This window comes from Carcharodon carcharias, chromosome 16, assembly GCF_017639515.1.
Source record: "Carcharodon carcharias isolate sCarCar2 chromosome 16, sCarCar2.pri, whole genome shotgun sequence".
NCBI classification, from domain to species: Eukaryota; Metazoa; Chordata; class Chondrichthyes; order Lamniformes; family Lamnidae; genus Carcharodon; species Carcharodon carcharias.
The window spans coordinates 73,872,540-73,894,210 of NC_054482.1; the positions used below are offsets into that span (position 1 = coordinate 73,872,540).

At 42.0% G+C, this 21,671-nt stretch overlaps 1 protein-coding gene across 4 annotated transcripts in view; it reads right to left on the bottom strand.

Moving 5' to 3' along the window:
* eps15 (epidermal growth factor receptor pathway substrate 15) overlaps nt 1-21,671 on the bottom strand; it is a 176,852-nt gene that overhangs the window by 9,796 nt on the left and 145,385 nt on the right. For 3 of the 4 annotated variants that reach the window (XM_041208187.1, XM_041208183.1, XM_041208184.1), the window contains 6 exons: nt 19,275-19,319; nt 16,924-17,069; nt 14,859-14,928; nt 12,972-13,048; nt 6,627-6,789; nt 6,211-6,386 (listed from right to left, as the gene is read on the bottom strand). In XM_041208187.1, the coding sequence (XP_041064121.1) occupies nt 6,211-6,386; nt 6,627-6,789; nt 12,972-13,048; nt 14,859-14,928; nt 16,924-17,069; nt 19,275-19,319 (677 nt within the window). The remainder of the gene's footprint in view (nt 1-6,210; nt 6,387-6,626; nt 6,790-12,971; nt 13,049-14,858; nt 14,929-16,923; nt 17,070-19,274; nt 19,320-21,671) is intronic. The other variant, XM_041208185.1, reaches the window with a different exon arrangement.

Below are 21,671 nucleotides of genomic sequence, written 5' to 3' on the forward strand. Positions count from 1 at the left end.
GGCTTCGCTGGCTGAGGCAGCATTTATTGCCCATCCCTGGTTGCCTTTGCGGTGGTGGTGGTGAACTGCCTCTCGAACCGCTGCGGTCCATGTGGTGTAGGTACACCCACAGTGCTGTCAGGGAGTTCCAGGATTTTGATCCAGCGACAGTGAAGGAACGACGATATATTTCCAAGTCACGATGGTGAATGCCTTGGAAGGGAATTTCCAGGTGGTGGTGTTCCCAACTATCTGCTGCCCTTGTCCTTCTAGGTGATGGTGGTGGTAGGTTTGGAAGATGCTGTCTAAGGAGGCTTGGCAAATTCCTGCAGTGTATTTTGTAGATGGTACACACTGCTGCTACTGTGCGTCAGTGGTGAAGGGAGTGAATGTTTGTTGATGTGGTGCCAATCAAGCAGACTGCTTTGTCCTGGACAGTGTCCAGCTTCTTCAGTGTTGTAGGAGCTGCACTCTCCCAGGCAATTGGGGAGTATTCCATCACATTCCTGACTTGTACCTTGTAGATGGCGGACAGGCTTTGGGGAGTCAGGAGGTGAGTTACTCGTAGCCCAATTCCTAGCCTCTGATCTGCTCTTGTAGCCACGGTATTTATATGGCTAGTCCAGTTCAGTTTCTGGTCAATGGTAACCCCCCCAGGATATTGATAGTGGGGGATTCAATGATGGCAATGCCATTGAACATCAAGGGGCAATGGTTGGATTCTCTCCTGTTGGAGATGGTCATTGCCTGCTACTTGTGTGGCACAAATGTTACTTGCCATTTGTCAGCCCAAGCCTGGATATTGTCCTGGTCTTGCTGCATTTGAGCTGGACTGCTTCAGTATCTGAGGAGTCATGAATGGTGCTGAACATTGTGCAATCATCAGCGAACATCCCCACTTCTGACCTAATGAAGGAAGGAAGGTCATTGATGCAGCTGAATATAGCTGGGCTGAGGAACTCCTGCAGTGATGTCCCTGGAGCTGAGATGATTGACCTCCAACAACCATAACCATCTTCCTTTGTGCTAGGTATGACTCCAACCAGTGGAGAGTTTTCCCCCTGATTTCCATTGACTTGAGTTTTGCTAAGGCTCCTTGATGCCTCACTCAGTCAAATGCTGCCTTGATGTCAAGGCCAGTCACTCTCACCTCACCTCGGGAGTTCAACTCCTTTGTCCATGTTTGAACCAAGGTTGTAATGAGGTCAGGAGCTGAGTGGCCCTGGCGGAACCCAAACTGGGTATCAGTGAGCAGGTTATTGCTGAGCAAGTGCCGCTTGATAGCACTGTTGATGACCCCCTCCATTACTTTACTGATGATGGAGAGTAGACTGATAGGGCGGTAATTGGCCGTGTTGGATTTGTTCTGTTTTTTGTGTACAGGACATACCTGGGCAATTTTCCACATAGCCGGGTAGATGCCACTGTTGTAGCTGTACTGGAACAGCTTGGCTAGGGGCGTGGCATGTTCTGGAGCACAAGTCTTCAGTACTTTTGCTGGAATGTTGTCAGGGCCCATAGCCTTTGCAGTATCCAGTGCCTTCAGCCATTTCTTGATATCATGTGGAGTGATTCGAGTTGGCTGAAGACTGGCATCTGTAATGCTGGGGACCTCCGGAGGAGGCTGAGATGGATCATCCACTCGGCACTTCTGACTGAAGATTGTTGCGAATGCTTCAGCCTTATCTTTTGCACTGCTGTGCTGGGCTCCTCCATCATTGAGGATGGGGATATTTGTGGAGCCATCTACTCCAGTGAGTTGTTTAATTGTCCACCACCATTCATGATTGGATGTGACAGGATTGCAGAGCTTACATCTGATCTGTTGGTTGTGGGATCAGACTTAGCTCTATCACTTGCTGCTTATGCTGTTTGGCATGCAAAAAGTCCTGTTTTATAGCTTCATCAGGTTGACACCTCATTTTTAGGTATGCCTCGCGCTGCTCCTGGCATGCCCTCCTGCACACTTCATTGAATCAGGGTTGATCCGCTGGCTTCATGGTAATGGTAGAGTGGGAGATAAGCCAGGCCATGAGGTTACAGATTGTGTTTGAGTACAATTCTGCTAATGCTGATGGCCCACAGCGCCTCATGGATGTCCAGTCTTGAGTTGCTAGATCTGTTCGAAATCTATCCCATTTAGCACTGTGGTGGTGCCACACAACACAATGGAGGGTATCCTTAAAGTGAAGGTGGGACTTCGTCTCCACAATAACTGTGCAATGGTCACTCCAACCAATACCGTCATGGATAGATGCATCTACGTCAGGCAGATTGGTGAGGATGAGTCCGAATATGTTTTAACCTCTTGTTGGTTCCCTCACCACCTGCCGCAGATCCAGTATAGCAGCTATGTCATTTAGGACTCGGCCAGCTCAGTCAGTAGTGGTGCTACCGAGTCATTTTTGGTGATGGACATTGAAGTCCCTCAGCCAGAGAACATTCTGCACCCTTGCCACCCTCAGTGCTTCCTCTAAGTGATGGTCAACATGGAGGAGCACTGATTCATCATCTGAGGGAGGGCGGTATGTGGTAATCAGCAGGAGGTTTCCTTGCCCAAGTTTGACCTGATGCCATGAGGCTTCATGGGGTCCAGAGTCAATGTTGAGGATTCCCAGGGGAACTCCATCCCGACTGTATACCCCTGTGCCGCCACCTCCGCTAGGTGTGTCCAGGGATGGTGGTGGTGGGGTCTGGGATATTATCTGTATGGTATACTTCCGTGAGGATGACTATGTCAGGCTGTTGCTTGACTAAACTGAGAGAGAGACTCTCCCAATTTTAGCACTAGCCCCCAGATGTTAGTAAGCAGGACCTTGCAGGGTCTGTAGGGCTGCGATTGCCATTGTTGTTTCCGGTGCCAAAGTCAATGCCGGGAGGTCTGTCTGGTTTCATTTTGTGTCTTTGCTGAGTGGCTTGCTAGGCCATTTCAGAGGGCATTTAAGAGTCAACCACATTGCTGTGAGTCTGGAGTCACATGTAGGCCAGACCAGGTAAGGACGACAGACTTCCTTCCCTAAAGGACTCGGCCAGCTCAGTCAGTAGTGGTGCTACCGAGTCATTTTTGGTGATGGACATTGAAGTCCCTCAGCCAGAGAACATTCTGCACCCTTGTCACCCTCAGTGCTTCCTCTAAGTGATGGTCAACATGGAGGAGCACTGATTCATCATCTGAGGGAGGGCGGTATGTGGTAATCAGCAGGAGGTTTCCTTGCCCAAGTTTGACCTGATGCCATGAGGCTTCATGGGGTCCAGGGTCAATGTTGAGGATTCCCAGGGGAACTCCATCCCGACTGTATACCCCTGTGCCGCCACCTCCGCTAGGTGTGTCCAGGGATGGTGGTGAACCAGATGGGTTTTTACAATGGTTTCATGGTCATCATTAGACTTTTAATTCCAGATTTTTATTGAATTCAAATTCCATCATCTGCCATGGCGGGATTTGAAACTGTCCCCAGAGCATTATCCTGGGTCTCTAGTCCAGCGGCCATACCACTAGTAATCAATGGGCCATAACTTCCAACTAGCGTTGGAAAGTGCTAGGCTGCAGAAATTAGAAGAAATAAATGCACACTTACCAAGTGTTGATAATTACGCGGACCCTTCCATTCACCGGAGCTGCATTGGACCTGCATCGAAAGACTCCTCGCAGGTCCCAGTGAAGTATAGCTCCGGAGATTGGGGGTGGTGGATGGGAATTCGGGGGATGGTGGAGTTCGGGGATCCCATTGGGGGCGGGGGGGCAGTCCTGTGGTGTTGGTCTGGGTCTTTACAATAGATCCCCAGAAATCTGAAGAGGTGTTAATTCTTCTAACTTTTTCTGAGTAACTATTGGTATAACCCAGACGGAACAATCCAAAAGTTTGCGATTTAAGCCGCATTTTTGGATGGTTCCCAATGCAGCGCAATTGTCCTGAGGAAGGTGGCACTTCTGGGCAATTGCCATGGAAATCCAAGAGGGATTCCCCAAGCACATCTTTGGGGCTCCCCCCCAACCTAACACTGGGGAGCTCGGAAGTTATGGCCCAATGAGGATGATACCAATTGACTGCAACAGGGCATAGATAGGTTAGCAGTTTGAGCAGACAAGTAGCATATGGAATTTAATACAGAGAAGTGCGAGGTGATGTATTCTGGCAGGAGGGCAAAGTTAATGGCACAGTTCTAAGGAGTGTGCAGAGGCCGAGGGATATGGGGGCTGATGTAAATAAATCTTTGAAGGTGGCAGTTAACAAATCATACAGGATCTTGGACTTCACAATTAGAGGTATTGAGTGCAAAAGCAGGGAAGTTATGCTGAACCTTTATAAAGTTATATAATTAAATAGTTATATAGTTACAAATTTTGCATCTAGTTCTGGTCATCACACTTTAGGAAGGATGTGAGGGTGCAGAGAATGATTCCAGGGATGAGGATAATGCTGGTGAATCTGGGGTTGTTCTCCTTGAAGCAAAGGAGGTTGAGAGAAGTTCTGATAGAGGTGTGCAAGATTATGACATTATTAGACAAGGTAAATAAAGAAAAATTGTTCCCATTAGCTGTTGGTACAAGGATTAGGGGACAAGAGATTTAGATTTTGGGCAAGAGAGAAGAGGAACGTGACAAAGAACTTTTTTACGCAGGGAGAGGTAATGACCTAGAACTTGTTGCCCACAAAGATGGTGGAGGCAGAGACGATCAACGATTTCAAAGGAAACTGAATAGGCCCTTGAATGAAATAAAGCTATAGGGCTATGAGGATAGAGTTTGGAAATGGGACTGACCTGATTGCTCTACAGAGAGCCAGCATGGATTCAATGGGCCAAATAGCCTCACTGTGTGCCTTAATGACTCTAAGTTTCCTCAGGTCAAGAGGCCTCACAGCCTCTGGGACGGATGGAAAACATGCTTAGGCCTCTGAAAATGTTGAAAAGCTGCTCGAAGTAAAATTTTCACGAGTACCCTGAGCTGACCGGCTCTCCCAAATTCTCTCCTTTCCTGTTCAAAATGTGTCATAAAATCAGTTTTTTTGTCCCTGTGGACTTTATAAGCTAACACCTGTGGGAATTGTAACATTCACGGCAAAGGATGTTCCCACACTTGTTACATTTGATCCTGACTAGTAACAAGAGCAGGATCCTCTTGGAATGTTTTGATAGGTCACCCAGATCAGTTCAAGAGTCAGTGAAGAGCAGTTCAAAAGTCAGTGAGTTTTAGTCAAAGAGTGTCAGCAGTGGGAGAAGGAATTCCATGCAGCTAAAGTGCTGCCCTGAGGAGCCGGGTTGGCTGGCTCTAGGTAGTGAGGGTTCGGGAGAAGCACTGGAAAGCTGAAAAGGCAGTGGAAGGTCGGTGACTCTGTGCTGTGGGTTACGGGAGCAAAGGTAACCCTTTGTAGCAGTGGTCTTCTGCATGGCGTGGCTGAAGAGCTGGAGCTGTGTTCGTGAATCGGTGTTGGAGTGCAGACTCAGGAATCCAGGGGAACATAGCCCCAGGAAGCAACATTGAAACTCTGGGAGGTAAGCAGTCATTAAGACAGTCCGAGTCGAAGTGACTTTTGCAGGAAATTCCGAGGCTAGATTTTTCAAAGGGAAGAACGAAGGCTTGCGATTGTTCATAAGAGAGTCAGGATTTTAACAAGATTGTGTAACTCACAGTGAGCACTGATGTCTGGGTGGGTTGGTGAGAAATCTGTTGGATCTGTCTGATCACATCTGTCATTTATTGTGCCGTGTGGTGTGTTCGATCACAGTTTGCCTGCTATTTCATATTTACCTCATGTTAATTCTTAATGTTAGAGTATAAGATAGATATTGTGAATTGTTTTACTTTTCTGACTTTGTATAGTGCAGTTTATTTTGAGTTTATTTTGTTTGTTCAAAAGCCGTGGAGTCTTGTGGCTTTATTCCTTTAGCAAATACATGGGATCTCAAACTTTGTCTACTTTAAAAAGGTTACTGGCCTCTAGCCAGATCGTAACATAAAATTGAGGGTATGGTTCAGGATCATAACAGATGCAGTGAACGTTCAATTAAAACCTCTCCACTGACAACATTGACAAGATGAACAACATACATTCTGGGCAACATGGATAAGAATGGATGTTCTGCCACTTCTTGTTGCAGCACAAGATTCCCAGTCAGTGGCAGGAAAGCCATCTTGCCATATTTGCCTAAACAAAATCTCTTAAAGATACACAATTTTTGTAACTCAGAGCAAATTATCAATACACACAAACAAACAAACACACTTACAGCATTGAAGTTTGCAAAATTTGTGTTGTCTCCTATATCTTTACTTGGAGAGGTAGGAGCAAATGGATCAAGATGATTTTCTTTATGGAATGAATTCCCTGAATTAAACGGATGGAAAGGATCATTTAACTTGAAGGAGTCGGATAATTCTGACTTTACAAGGGAAAGTCTTTTACCTACATTTAAAATAAAAATACAAAAATATTAAATATCTTGACACGAAAGAGTTGAAGTGGTTAACTTTCAAATCAGTTAAAATCTGATGGGGAGCAAAGCATCATTGTAAATTTAGAAAAAAGGAAATTCCCTACTGTGAACAAAGACGCATGATTAACCCTGTCTGAATAATTAAAATAAACAGCATTAGTATTTGAAACAAAACTCTACCACTTTTTGAAGTCATCCTATTCACTTACCAGGTGGTGGTGGAGGGGGTCTTGTTGGAGTGCCAACTTTTGGTGGTAGTGCTGGAGGAACCTCTTCAATTTTTGTAGGTTCATCTGTGAATCCATTTTTTCCAAAGGCATCATTATTGTGGTCTGTTCCTGCGGCAGAACTGAATGGGTCTGCATGGTCGGACTGAATGCATATTCAGAAAGAAAACAGAATGAAGAATGTTACCAGCGATGTAAAGCTTATGGCTGTGAAGGACGTCCTGTGGGTGTAATACAGCAACAAAGAGCTCATACAAATGTCCAAAGAATTCAAATCAGTACAACTTGTCTTTGTGCATTAATACAAAGGATTGAACACACTCTGCTTCTCCACATCAGTGAGCTAATATGACTGACTTAAAGTAACTTCCAACTTCTTCTTGCATTCTAATGGTCTTGAGGCCACTGCTGAACCAACTGTCCTTGAAGCTTTCCATTTTCAAAAACCTGACTGTGTGTCTTCTATTTTTAATATGTATTTACAACCAAAGGGAAGTCTACGTCAGACAAACCCTGCAAAGTGCCCGAACCAGAGGCCTCCCAACCTAGTTGGTGTTAGGGGTTTATTGATTACATAGAAAGGATAATGAATTGCATCTTTATTTTTTGGAAAAACTTCAAAGTCTAGCTACTGATGCTGCACATCTGCAATCCCTTCTTCATTTTGCTTCTCAAGTTAGACCTTTTTATTTAATTTATTCTCTGGATGTGAGCTACTTTGGAAGTGTGGTCAATGTTCTATTGTAGGAAATACGGCCATAAATTTGTGCACAGTAAGGTCCCACAACAGTAGTGTGATAACAACTAGATAATCTGTTTTGTCAATGTGAAATATCGGCAGAACACTGGTTCTTCTGTGAAATAGTGCCATGTGATCTTTCACATCCATCTGAGAGAACAGACAGGACCTCAGTCAAATGTCTCATCCGAAAGTCAGCACTGACACAGCAGCACTCCTTCAGTACTGCACTGGAATGTCAGTTAAGATTTTTGTGCTCAAGTTTCACTTGGAGGGAGTTGGCAGAGGTGGTGGCAGCGACAGACCTGCGAGGAAACTACTGAGTATGGAATAAATTCAGACCCAGGCTCGAAGCTTTCATTCACCTGGAAGGAGTCAGGAGAGACAGCGGCAGCAGGGCCCTTACCCTTCAGGAATTGGCATGCATTGATGGAGTTTGGAGATGGAAAAAAGCAAATAGTGACATCATAGGAAAGCCATAAGTTGTTGGTTGGTGAGTAACTACTTTCCAGGGAATGTCTGTGAAGAACTGGAAATTAGAATACCGTAAATTTTTAAATAACCTTTAAGTAGCTGCCTTATAATTAATTAAGAAATGCTAGCTGAAGGAAAGCATGAAACTGGTGAGTCTACTGTTTTAGTTTATTCTTAAATGGTAAGGTTTATTGTATTACTAAGGTTTAAGTTAGTATAGTAAGTGGCAGTGAGGAGAGGCATTAACTTAATTTTTAAATTAAGAAAATAATTAGTCAGTTAGTTAAAATGCAATAAGGGCAGATGATGTGTTGCAGCTGCTGTATGTGGGCTTGGTTAACACTCGTGTGATCCATGGCAACCATGTCTGCAGCTCGAGGAGCTTTGGCTCAGAGTCAGTGAGCAGGAGGCCGAGCTATAGGTTCTGCAATGTATCAGGGAGGGGGAAAGTTGCCTGGACACTTTATCCCAACAGGCAGTCACAACCCTTATGCTAGGATCTTCTGTTCTGTCAGTGATCAGGGACAGGGAGGTGTGCCTGCAAGCAAGGTAGATAAAGGGATCGAGAATGCAGAAGTGGAGGAGCTTCAACCCTTGCAATTGCCGATCATGTTTGAGATTCTTTAAGCTTGTATGTTTGAGAGCTGGGCTGTGGAATGAATAAGCAAACTGACCATGGCACCATGGTATAGGAGGCTATTAATGTGGGGGTAGTAAATGGAAATGTAGGGGTAGTAGGTGACAGAATAGTCAGGGAGATAGACACAGGTCTCTGTAGGCAAGAGCGAGAGTCCAGAAAGCTGTGTTGCCTGCTTGGTACTAGGGTTCGGAACAGCTGCTCAGAGCTAGAGATGATCTCAGGATTATTACCAGAGCCACAAGCAAATTGGCATAGGGTAAATAAGATTAGGCAGTTGAATGCGTGGCTCAAAGATTGGTATGGAAAGAATGGGTTTCAATTCATGAGGCCCTGGCACCAGTACTGGGGAAAGTGGGAGCTGTACCATTGGGACGGTCTTCACCTGAACCATGCTGGGACCAGTATTGTGGGGAGCAGTATGACGAGGATGGCAGAGGGGGTTTTAAACTAAATAGTTAGGGGGAGGGGGTGGGGAAGGGAGGGTATGGTAAATTAAAGGGAAAGGACAAGGCAATAGAGCAAGTTAGCAATAAGAATAATAATAATCAGAACATGGCAGGAAGGAACAGAACATACAAATGTAAGAGTGCGCCAGCAGATAAGGCAAGAGTCTGCAAAAAAATAATAAAAAGACAGAATTAAAGGCTCTGTATTTGAATGCACATGGCATTTGTGACAAACTGGATGAACTGTCAGCACAAATATAAATAAATATGTCTGACCCAATAGCCATTTCAGAGACATGGCTGCAGGTGATCAAGGCTGGGACTGAATATTCAAGGGTATATGACATTTTGGAAGGACAAGAAGTTAGAAATAGGTGATGGGATAGCTCTGTGAATTAAGAATGGCATTAGGACAATAGTCAGAGATGACCTTAGTTCTAAAGTCAAGGTGTCAAATCAGTTTGGGTAGAGCTAAGAAATAGCAAAGGTAAGAAGTCACTTGTGGGAGTAGTTTATAGACCCCCATAATCTACACTGTAGGAAGAAATAATGGGGACTTGTAACAGAGGTATGGCAATAATCATGGATGATTTTATTCTACATATAGAGTAGGTGAATCAGATTGGCAAAGCTAGCCTGGTAGATGAGTGGTTTCAAGGCAATTTCTTAGAGCAGCACTTTCTAGAGCCAACCAGAGAGCAGGCTATTCTATACCTGGTAATCTGTAATGAGGCAGGATTAATTAATAACCTCATAGTAAAGGAGCTTCTCAGTAGCAGTGATCACAACATGATTGAATTTCGCATTCGGTTTGAGGGAGAGAAGAGTGTGTCTAAGACTAGTGATTTAAATGTAAATTAAGGCAATTACAAGGGTATGAATATAGAGGTGGCTAAAATGAACTGGGAAATTAGGTTAAGGGGTAGGTCAGTAGATATGCGGCGGCAGACATTTAAGTAAATATTTCATAACACTCAGCCAAGCTACATTCTAGTGAGAAAGACTCCAAGAGTAGGATGCACCATCTATGGCTAACTCAGCAAGTTAAAGGTAGTATTGAAAGAAAAAGCATACAACTCTGTGAGGATTAGTGGTAGGACAGAATTTAAAAACCAGCATGAATGACTAAAAAAAATTAGGGAGAAATTAGATGAGAGAAAGTTAGCTAGAAATATAAAAACAGATAGTGAGAGTTCCTACAAGTATTTAAAAAGGAAAAGACTAATTAAAGGGAGCATTGGACCTCTAGGGAATGAGTCTGGGGAATTAATAATGGGAAATAAGGAAATGGTGGAAGCTTTCAACAGATATTTTGTGCCTGTATTTAATGTAGAAGACAAAAATGGATTCCCAGAAATACCTGTAAATCAAGAGAAGACAGGGAGGGAGGAAAAAAAAACAATTACAATCACTAGGAAATGGGTTCTCAGGAAACTATTACAACTAAAGGCTGATGAGTCCCCAGGCCCGATGGCTGTATTCTAGGGTCTTAAAAGAAGTGGCTGCTGGGATAGTACATGTATTGGTTGTAATTTTCTAAAATTCTCTAGTCTGAAAAGGTCTCATCAGATTGGAACATAGTGAATGTAACTCCTCTATTCAAGAAAGGAGGGGGACAGAAAACAAAAAAGTACAGGTCAGCTAGTCTAACATCTGTCATAAGGAAAATGCTAGAAGTTATTATTAAGGACGTTATAGCAGGGCACTTAGAAAATCTTAATGCAATTCGGCAGAGTCAACGTGATTTTGTGAAAGGGAAATCATGTTTGACTAACTTATTTGAGTTCTTTGAGGAAGTAACAAACAATGGATAATGGGGAGCCTGTAGATGTGATGTACTTGGGTTTCCAAAAGGCATCTGATAAGGTGCCACATAAGGTTACTACAAAATAAGAGCTCATAGTGTTGAGGGTAAGATATTAGTATGGATAGAGTAGAGATAAATGGCTTCTTTTCGGGTTGGCAAGCTGTAACTAGTGGAGTGCCACAGGGATCAGTCATGGGGCCTCACCTATTTACAATCTATATCTATAACTTGGATGAAGAGACCAGATGTCTGGTTGCTAAATTTACTGATGACACAAAGCTAAGAAGGAGAGCAAGTTGTGAAGAGGGGAACCAAGGAGTCTGCAAGGGGATATTGATATCCCTTTGTATGGACTGCAGCAGTTCAAGAAGGCAGCTCACCACCACCTTCTCAAGGGCAGTTAGGGATGGGAAGTAAATGCTGGCCCAGCCAGCGATGCCCACATCCCGTTAATGAATTTAAAAAAAGATCAAATGAGTGCATAAAAATTTGACAGATGGAGTATAATGTGAGAAAATGTGAGGTTGTCCACTTTGGCAGGAAAAACAAAAAGGTTATATAATTTAAATGGAGAGAGACTGCAGAACTCTGAGATCTGGGTGTCCTAGGACATGAATCATAAAAAGCTAGTATGCAAGTACAGCAAGTGGCTCGGAAGACAAGTGGAATGTTGTTAGTTATTGCAAAGGGAATGGAATATAGAAATGTTAAAGTTTTGTTACAGTTGTACAGGGTGTTGGTGATTTTACATTTGGAGTTATGTATACAGTTTTGGTCTCCTTACTTAAGAAAGGATATAATTGCATTGGAAGCACTTCAGAGAAGGTTCACTCGACTGACTCCTGGGATGAAAGAGTTATCTTATGAGGAAAGGTTGGACAAGTTGACCCTGTATCCACTGGAGTTTAGAAACATGACAGGTGATCTTATTGAAACATATAAGATACTCAGGGGACTTGATAGGATGGATCCTGAGAGGATGTTTCCCCTTGTGGGAGAGACTAGAACTAGGACACAGTTTAAAAATAAGGAGTCGCCCATTTAAGACAGAGCTGAGGAGAAATTTTTTCTCTGAGGGTCGTTAGTGTGTAGAATTCTCTTCCCCAGAGAGTAGTGGAGGCAGGGTCACTGAATATTTTTAAGATTGAGTTAGATAGAAAGGGAGTAAAAGGGTACAGGGGGTAGACAGGAAAGTAGAGTTGAGGCCACAGTCAGATCAACCATGATCTTATCAAATGGCAGAGTAGGCTCATGGGGCCAAATGGCCTATTCCTGCTCCTAATTTGTATGTTCCTATGTTCATTTGAATGGGAATTGAACCCGCAACCTACTCATTCAGAGGCAAAAAGCTACCAACTGACCCAAGGCAAAGGAGCTGGTAATGGGACAAGTGGTTACACCATCATCGTTTTTTCCATTTAATATCTCTTGTCCTCCACCTTTTCAGGGCATTGTATTTTGTTCTTTCAGCAACTTCCTTTTCATGCCTCTGTTCTTGCTTAAAACCTGTTACATCTTTAATTTTCTCTAATTCTGAGGAAAGGTCAATGACCTGAAGCTCTGTTTCTATTTCTAACTCCAGAGATGCTGGGAGATCTGATGAATATTTCCATCATTTTCTGTTTATATTGTAGAGTTTCTTCAGAATGCCAAGTTAGAAAGTAGTTTCAAGTACTTATATTCATTATTTTCCTTCAGGCTTTTTTCAAGTATGAAGCACCACCTCATTATCACCAATGCAATTATTCATAAATCAGATATGCACCAAGCAGTGTACTTCTTCACTGAAAAAAATTCTAAAGCTAAACATGGGCAAAAAGGGGGCATGTTTGAGGCTTCACTATTTCCAACCCAACAAGCCATCAATACAAAAGCAAAATACTGCGGATGCTGGAATCTGAAATAAAAACAGAAAATACTTAAAACACTTAGCAGGTCTGGCAACATCTGTAAAGGGAGAAACAGAGTTAATGTTTTAAGCCTGTGGCCTTTCATTAACCTGAAACGTTAGCTTTGTTTCTCTTTCCATAGATGCTGCCAAACCTGCTAAGTGTTTCCAGCATTTTTTGTATTTATTTCAACATTCCATCAAGCTTATTTTCTAAAGCATAATAACAAAGCAAGAGCAGCAACTGTAGGACATGGGAATTTTGTAAAACAAAAGATTAAAAATAACAAGAAAATGTTCCAAGTATCCATTTTGCATTACATTTATAATTACCTGTGATAATGTATTAAAATCAGCAAAACCACTTCCAAATGAATCGTTTCCAAACATTGAGACAAAAGGGTCAGTGACTGGAACACAGAAATATAACGTAATCATTAAAAATGTTAAGTTTCATTACAGTCGGCTTCATTTAAAAATGTCAGTCACACCAGCAACAGTGAACTGCAATACATAGAAACAAATCAGGTCTAGAAGGCTCTGCAGAATTTTCTCCAAATGGTTGAGATTTGCTGAAAGCAATTGGTAGAGATTGATGTTCACTATTAAATAATAACTTTGTTGAAAAAGATAGAATTAAAGCTTTAAAACCTTTTTCTTTTTGAAAATTTGAATCACAGAAAAATATATTCACACATTTTTAAGCCATCGTACATTCAACTGTACATTCACATTGAACATTTAATGACATCATTACACATTAAAGTGTACATTCACATCTATTTTATGAATGCGTATATTGCATAGATATTTCTTAAGGCCATTGTGCATTTAGGTGTACTATTTATCTCTCAACCAGAAAGAGGCTATCTGATGGTTCTAATATTGCTGTTCATGGGACCATGCTGAGCACAAGTAGGCTCTGTTTCCTGTGACAGTGACTGCACTCCAAAAGTACTTAATTGACTGTAAAGTGTTTTGAGACGTTGTGAGGCTGTGAAAGGAGCCAAATAAATGCAAGCTTTTTCTTTCAATTCAATTCAAATTTAATAAAGCCATTGTGCACTTAATTACATCTTTAAGCATGCACTTAAATGAGTATTTTATAGAATCACTGTAAATTGTGGTTCCACTTTGTTTCCAAGTGTGCATTCAAAAATTCAGGTATCATAGGATGCCAGTGCTTGAACCGGAAGCAGTTCAGGAGGTTGAGGCAGCTTGTTTGATAATGAACTCTGGAGTTAGTTGGACCTGGGAATCGGGATGCGGGTGGATGAGAAGGAAGAGGGAGTCCCTACAGCATATTTGAGAGTATGTAAGTTGAAGTTCCTGCCAGTGGGTGGGTAGTTTGTTTTATGTGGGTGTCATTAACACTGTTTAGCCACAAGTCCCAACTTTAGTAGAAAATATCCTACTTACAATATACTGCATTATTTAAAGATCTGCCACCATCGTGTGAAACTTTGCACTCTTTCTCTGTCACTAAGATCCGGAACATTCAAAAATGCCGTAAGGAAAAGATCCACTGGTTATCTCGCCTGTCCTGTACAATTGTGATACATTTGCACCATAATGTAGACGCTCCTTACCCAATCAGAGCTGTGTAATTTCTTGGGAGAGGTGAATAAAAGATAAAAACCCAAGCAAGTTATAGGGGGAAAAATCTGTAACATTTATTTATGACCCCATTTGGCAATCAAAACATTCTAGAATACCAAGTTCCTGATTTGTGATAAAGGATACCTATCTATGGCCCCAGCCAGTAACAAGTTCAGCTTTCATTTGAAGTAACTCAGTGAATCAGCACTTGCTGCATAAGCTGGCAACCTGTTCTGCCAGTCCACCATTCTCTGAGAAAAGAAGAACTGCCTAATATCCAACCTAGTGCTGTCCCTGTATACCTTGTAAGCATGGCCCCCTTTCCTCCCTAGCCTATCCAGTTAAAATAATTGGGCCACCTTTACACAATTTGGTTCCCTAATGATTTTATAAACCTCGGTCAAATTACTCAAGTCTAAGATGTAAATCAGTGTGAGAGCAACAGTAAGCTCATGATGACACCATGAAGATGGCAGTAGCAGATCATCTGAGGCTCCCTGTAAACAACAATCTAGAGATCTATTAGTGTTTATATCTGCATGAGTGTGTTTGTTATTTATAACCATGTAAATAGTATAAGATGGATATTTGCATGTGTATTACCAGAATTAAATTTCTCACCTGTTTCAACAGTGGATGAGACTGTACCACCACCAGGAGCAAATGGATCATTGGCTTTCAATGTTTCAATCTAAAATCAAACATATATAAGTACGATCATTTTGAATGATCTGGTTTTATACACATCTGTGTGAATTCAGAAACAAAATGCCACCTCATGTACAGAATGACAGAACTGTTACAGCACAATAGGAGGCCTTTTGGCCAGTCGTGTCTGTGCTGGTTCTCCAAGTGAGCAATTCACCTGGTGCCATTCTCCCTGTAACCCTGAACATTCTTCCTTTTAAAAAAAAAAAATCCGATTTTCCCCTTGAATGCCTCGATTGAACCTGCTCCTATCACACTATCAGGCAGCGCATTCCAGATCTAAAACACTCACCGAGTGGAAACATTTCTCCTCAAGTTGCCATTGTTTCTTTTGCCAATTACCTTAAATCTGTGCGTTCTCGTTCTTTCCACCAGAGGAAACAGTTTCTCCCTATCTACTCTGTCCAGACCCCTCATGATTCTGATTATCTTTATTTGATAAAGGAGGAAGAGATATTCTCCTCTTTGCCTTCCCAGAGGAAAACAGTCCCAATTTGTCCGATCTATATACATAACTAAAATACCTCAGCCCCAGAACCAATCTTGTGAATCTTTTCTATACTCTCTTTAATGCCTTCATATCTTTCCTAAAGTGTGAAATTATTCTATTAATTATTAGTTATTCCAATTTGTTTGGGGCGCAGATTGGACTAGCAGAATGTGGATTAAAACAACATTTTTGCTTTGCCCGGATTTTTCAATTAGACCAGAACTTTCATGAAATCAGAATTTAATCTCCCAAAGTACTCAACATGAAAACAGAACTGCTTTTGTCAGTTTAAACCTGAAATTCAAATATATAAATAATATCATGTTTTGTTTATATTAGAAGAATTCACTTCAACAATGAACCTCTAAAAATAATTGACTTTACTGTGGAAATCTTGTATTTGGGGCTAAGCGGCATAGATGCGCTTTGAAGTAGATAGAAATGGGTTCAGGCCTAAAACTTTATGGAAGACAAGTTCCTATTCTCATTTGAAGTATCTGGAGAGGAATCTAGTGAAAACCAGTAACCTGCCTACATGGGGAAGTGGGGAGATCAAAGACACATCATCCGTGCACCTCTAATAGGTGGTTACTAATCTTCCCACCCTCTCAGTTGGAATAAATGTACCATATAGGGGATTGGAAAACAAATAAGAAATATAATCTTAAAATATGTGTGGCTAAAAGGTTAAAATAATTATATATGTTGATTGAAAGCTTCTTTTTGCATTAATTGTTGGAAAACATTCTGAAGGTGTGCTGGGTATGATCCCTCAGGTCACAGAAGCTCTCTTAATACCTCACACAAATGATAATTCTTCAGCTGTCAGTAGCTTATTTGATCATGGGAGGTATAAATCTGTTCCTGTCCTCACCTTACACCCAGGCACTTGTCTTTATTAGTATGACTCACTGGATAGTTATCAGGGGCAGAAACTCTGGCTAATTTTGGTACCAAGGGCTTTAAGATCAATCACAGTACTTCATCCAATACTGAGGATGCACCCTACAAATTCAGTACAGACTAAGGACTTAATTTTGGCTGCGCGTACATCAAATGATCCATTTTGGAACACTAGTTAAGCATAATGAACATTTTTGCAATATCTTGTACAGCACTGTGTAGAAATTCTTTTATGATACATTAACATGGTCACTATCATTAATAATCTTCTACTTAACATTAGAAACTAATTTTTAAATAATCCTAGCCCTCTGCCTATATTTTAACCAACCACTAACAGGCATGTGAGAGACATGGGGTGACCTTTCCTCAGACTTAATTCCCTCTCCATGGAGCAGCTTCTGCCCTACAATTTTCTCAACGACAAGGCCAAAGTTAGGAACTTGCGCACAAAGGCTACAAGATTAAAAATTTGAACTTTCGTAATTCTCCTGGCTGCCTACAGAATCATTGTTACACTGGATACTTTATATTTAATAAAGCAACATATGCACTATTGTGTACATAACTTATTTCCATACTTACTGATTCCACATTATTGTTGGATATTGTAGCACTGAATGGATCAGACTCAGTGGAAGTAAATGGGTCACTTGAAGACTGTTGAAAGAAGTTATCAGAAGCATCTGCAAAAGGATCTGTGCCTTTAAAGGGATCTCCTCCAAAAGGATCTGCAATGATATTGTACAAATGACTGAGGAAAATATCTTAAAATCATAGGGCTGATGATTTTAATAAACCTCAGTTTAGTTGTTTCATAGACAAGAAATATTTACAGAAATACAGGACAAAATTACTCTGAACAAAAGCGGCAAGTAATTGAGACTATCTGCTTCATAGCATAACTGAGAAAGCCTTTCAAAAATGGGAGTCATTAGTACTTGATAGGTTGCATCCAAAAGAGTAAAAAAAAGCAGTAAACTGGTAGCAGATCTAAAATGTTAACTTTATGCACTTCAAAACAAGTTTATAAAATTTCTGATATCTTGGATATAAATGTGATGTTGTAAACAATATAATTGAGTGCTTGGAGAAATGTCTTGTGCACGGATGCCTGTTGTGTACTGTGGCTTGCCATAGTCATGTGATCTCAGTCCTATGACCTCTGAGTCATTCTTTTGTGAGTAAAGGATTGAGACAGAAGCCATTTTACATACCACATGGAACACTGAGGATGGTTAGAGATTTTATCCTGGTCTGTCTTTAGCAACTAACCTTATGCTCTTGGGCTAAGAAGTGAGAAAAGTAAAGTCAGCCATAGTTTCTGTTCCTGATCATGATCCAATGATACCCTATAGCTTTGTTGGAAAATATCTGCTTGAGGACATTAGATATATATGATGTGACTTGGCTGCTACTGTCCCCTTGCCTCATACAGCACTCCCCTACACTGCGTCTGAAATGAGAAATGGCCTACTGAGTCACACACGTAAAGATAGTCACTTTAAAAGGGTTTAAGTAGATTATTGGCACTTATGGGACGACATGCCAAGGTAAATCAATATCTGCAGGACAGATTACAGTAAATTTCTATACTCTGTTTTGAGAACATGTTATTTATAGTTATGTTGCCCCACCCATTCAGAAAATGAGATAAATGATTTTTTTTCAAAGAGACAGATGGAAAAATTATCAACATTTCCATTTATTCAAATTATTTAAAAACTGGAGATCTCCCAAATGTACAACAGGTGGTGCAATATGCTGGAGTGAGTAAGATGCCAGTCTGCCCCAATTCTCTACAATTTTATGTTCTCAGCCAGTTTTAAGTGTTGCTGAGGAGAATCCAGGTGTTTTAGGGAGGTAAGGAACAGTTAATGTTTGAATCACCCCTAGTTACAGAGTGACTTTCAGGATTTAATCTGTAATGGGGGGATTTGAAAATATATCAGTAAAAATGCATGTTTTAAAAATCAACAAAAAACTTGAGTGTGCAAAGTTGAATCCTCAGACCATTGTGTTCTAGTTAAGCAGTAACAATGGACAAGACATGAAGTAATTATCACTTTACTTGGCTGAATTCCTACCAGAATTCTAGCAGGAAAATCTGTGAAGACTAAGCTGATGATTCACAGGCTAGCAAATCCGACAAAGTTTCAATTTTAAAATCCTCATCTCACTTTCAAATAGTTCCATGCCCTTGACCCTCTTAATCTCTGTACCTCGTACAGCACTACAAACCTTCAAGATCTCTGCATTCCTCCAATTCTGGCATCTTGAGCATTCCATTTTAATCGCTTCACCAATGGCGACATTGCTATCAGCTGTCTTGAGTCTGAGCTCTGATAATCCCTCTCTAACACTTTCAGATGCTTTAACTCTCTCTGCTCCTTTGAGATGCTCACTAAAACCTCTCTCTTTGCCTAAGCTTTTGGTCACCTATCCTGATATCTCCTTCTGTGACTAAATGTCAAATCTTTTTTTTTGAAAACGCTCTTGTTAAGTGCCCAGGGAAGCTTTGCTATGTTAAATGTGCTATATAAATGCAAGTTGTTGATGTTTGTTGGGACGGGGGAAGCAGAAATAAAAGGAGCAACTCATAATTAGAATTTGTACTGCTGACATATTATCTGATTTCATGCTAAGAAAATTTAAATGTTACTTTAAATATCTGAACTTCTGCCAACTGATGGCTGGACAAAAGGTTCAATGTCACTAAGTAGTAACATTACTCCTAACCCGATATGCTTAATGCTCCAAGCCTCTCTCCACAGCTGAAGGCCTCATGCTAAATTTTTTTCAAGGACTGCCATTCCCATATGTCTGCTTCCCACTACGACTAAAAATTTGAGAGTCAAAATCAACTTTGTACTAATGTAGGCAGAGCATGCTGAAACTGCTTTCAATTGACATGTACCACAGGATGCTCTTCTTACCTGCAATATCAACTTTTCCAAATGGATCATCTTTAAAGGGGTCACCTTCAAAAATAATTAAATAAAAGCATATTAAGAAAAAAATGAACACACTCATATCAGTAAAGGATTAACAGAAATGATGCTGTTTTTTAAATTTACGGATGTGGGCGTTACTGGCTAGGCCAGCATTTATTCCCCAACTCTAGTTTCCCATGAGAAGGTGGTAGTGAGCTGCCTTCTTGAACCAGTCCCTGTGGTGTAGGTTCACCCACAGTGTTGTTAGGGAGGGAGTTCCAGGATTTTGACCCAGCGACAGTGAAGGAACGGCGATATATTTCCAAGTCAGGATGGTGACTGACTTGGAGGGGAACTTCCAGGTGGTGGTGTTCCCATGTATCTGCTGCCCTTGTCCTTCTAGGTGGCAATGGCGTGGATTTGGAAGGTGCTGTCTAAGGAGCTTTGGTGAGGTTCTGCAGTGCATCTTGTAGATGGTACACACTGCTGCTACTGTGTGTTGGTGGTGGAGGGAGTGAATGTTTGTGGAAGGGGTACCAATCAATTGGGTTGCTTTGTCCTGGATGGTGTCAAGCTTCGAGTGTTGTTGTAGCTGTATTCATCCAGGCAAGTGGACAATATTCCACCACACTGCTGACTTGTGCCTTGTAGATGGTGGACAGGCTTTGGGGAGCCAATTTTGTTATGCAACACATTTCCTTGACTAAAGATTATTGTTAAAATAATACCGTAGTTAGAGCTGTACAATAATCTCATCTTGAATATTCAATTGTATTTACTTTTAAGAAATAATTAGCAAGGTGGCGTTCAGTGAACTTAACTCTGACATATTGTTGGCTGAAGTGCAGGTGAAGGTGTTACATGCTGGTGCAGGGGTGGGTGTGTGGGGAGGGCATGAAAAGCACAGTGGAAAGAGGAAATGGTTGGGGAGAAAGGAAAGAAGGGGGAAAAGGATGAGTGGAGGATTTGAAAAAGGAGGGAAGGGAGAAGGTTTGGGAAAGGAAATTATTGGGGGGAATGGAGAGGCAGTGCAAAAGTCAGGGAAAGGAGTGAAAGGATGGAGATAAGAAAAGAGGTCATGAATTTTGTATATGGGAGACTGAATTATTGTACATCCAAAAGCTGTGTATTTTTCTAGGGTTTCTAACTGATTTTGACATATGCGTTCAGCCACAGCTTCAAACGGTTGTCTATTCCTGGTACCAAAATGATTGTTCTGGCAAATGCCAGGGTTACAGAGGCTTTCCTCGATGTGCTAACCCAAGTGTGGATGGTGCAAGCATTAGCAGTGTTGAAAGGCCTGGTCAATAGCTGAGCTCATCAGTATGGTGTACAATGTTCTCCGATCATGTGTCATTAATTGAGATGATTGACAAGTATTACACTTTGGCCGGGATTTTCTATGCCTGCCAGTGTTGTGCGTGTTTGGTGGCGAGCGGACAATATGGTGTGATCGGTTTCACAATGGCAAGAAACCAGTTTGCAATTGTCCACTCAGCCTGCCAATGGCGGGTCACATTACCTGCCATCAGACATCGGGAACCTCATTGTAATACATCAGCATATCATTAATAGGCCTGCCCTCTGGACTCATTTCCTGCACCCCCCCCCCACCCCCCCGCTGAATTGTCTGCCTGTGTCGGCAGTTAAAACATGCCGATGTGTTTCACAACAGCACTTAAGCAACGTGCACCTGGCAGGCTGCACTTCACTCAGGACTTCAAGGTTTATTTGCTGAACTTGCTTCAGTCAGCACTCACAGTCATCAACGCCAGGCTTCATAGATAGCACCACATCACTTTTAGGGGGGCTCACGGGTAGGTCTCTACATACTAGATCAGCCATATGATTTCAATGACTGCAGGGCAAGGGCTTGCTTGGGGAAGGGGCAGAAGTGGCCTCAGGCAGGGGAAGAGGTTGCAGGCCAAGAGCTGTACTGGGGAAGGAGGGTGTCCCAGGGTGCGTGTGGGGGCACATGTTGATCTGTGCAAGTGGCCTCAAGATGGTGAGGGCTGAGGAAGCAGTCTCCAGAGGAGATGAGGCCTGATGAACATGTGAGGGCATGTGTGTAAGAATAGGTGGTGATGTCCCTTGAGCTGGCAGTGAGTGAGGTGCCAGTGAATGTGTGATGGGCTTGAGTGTGTGAGTTTAGATTGATGGGATTGTTGCCATACCCTGGCTGCACGGATGAGATCATTCATCCTCTATCTACATTGGATGGCCAACCTCTTCTGTGCAGCACTGGCACTAACCACTGCTGCCATTGTCTGCCATGCTAGATTGGTGATGCCACTGCCCATCCTGCAGCCAGAGTGGGGTTAGAGGACATCATGGCAGGCCTCCATGGTGTTCAAATGGCATTCCAGTGATCATCATTATACCTGGGGGCCGCAGATTTTT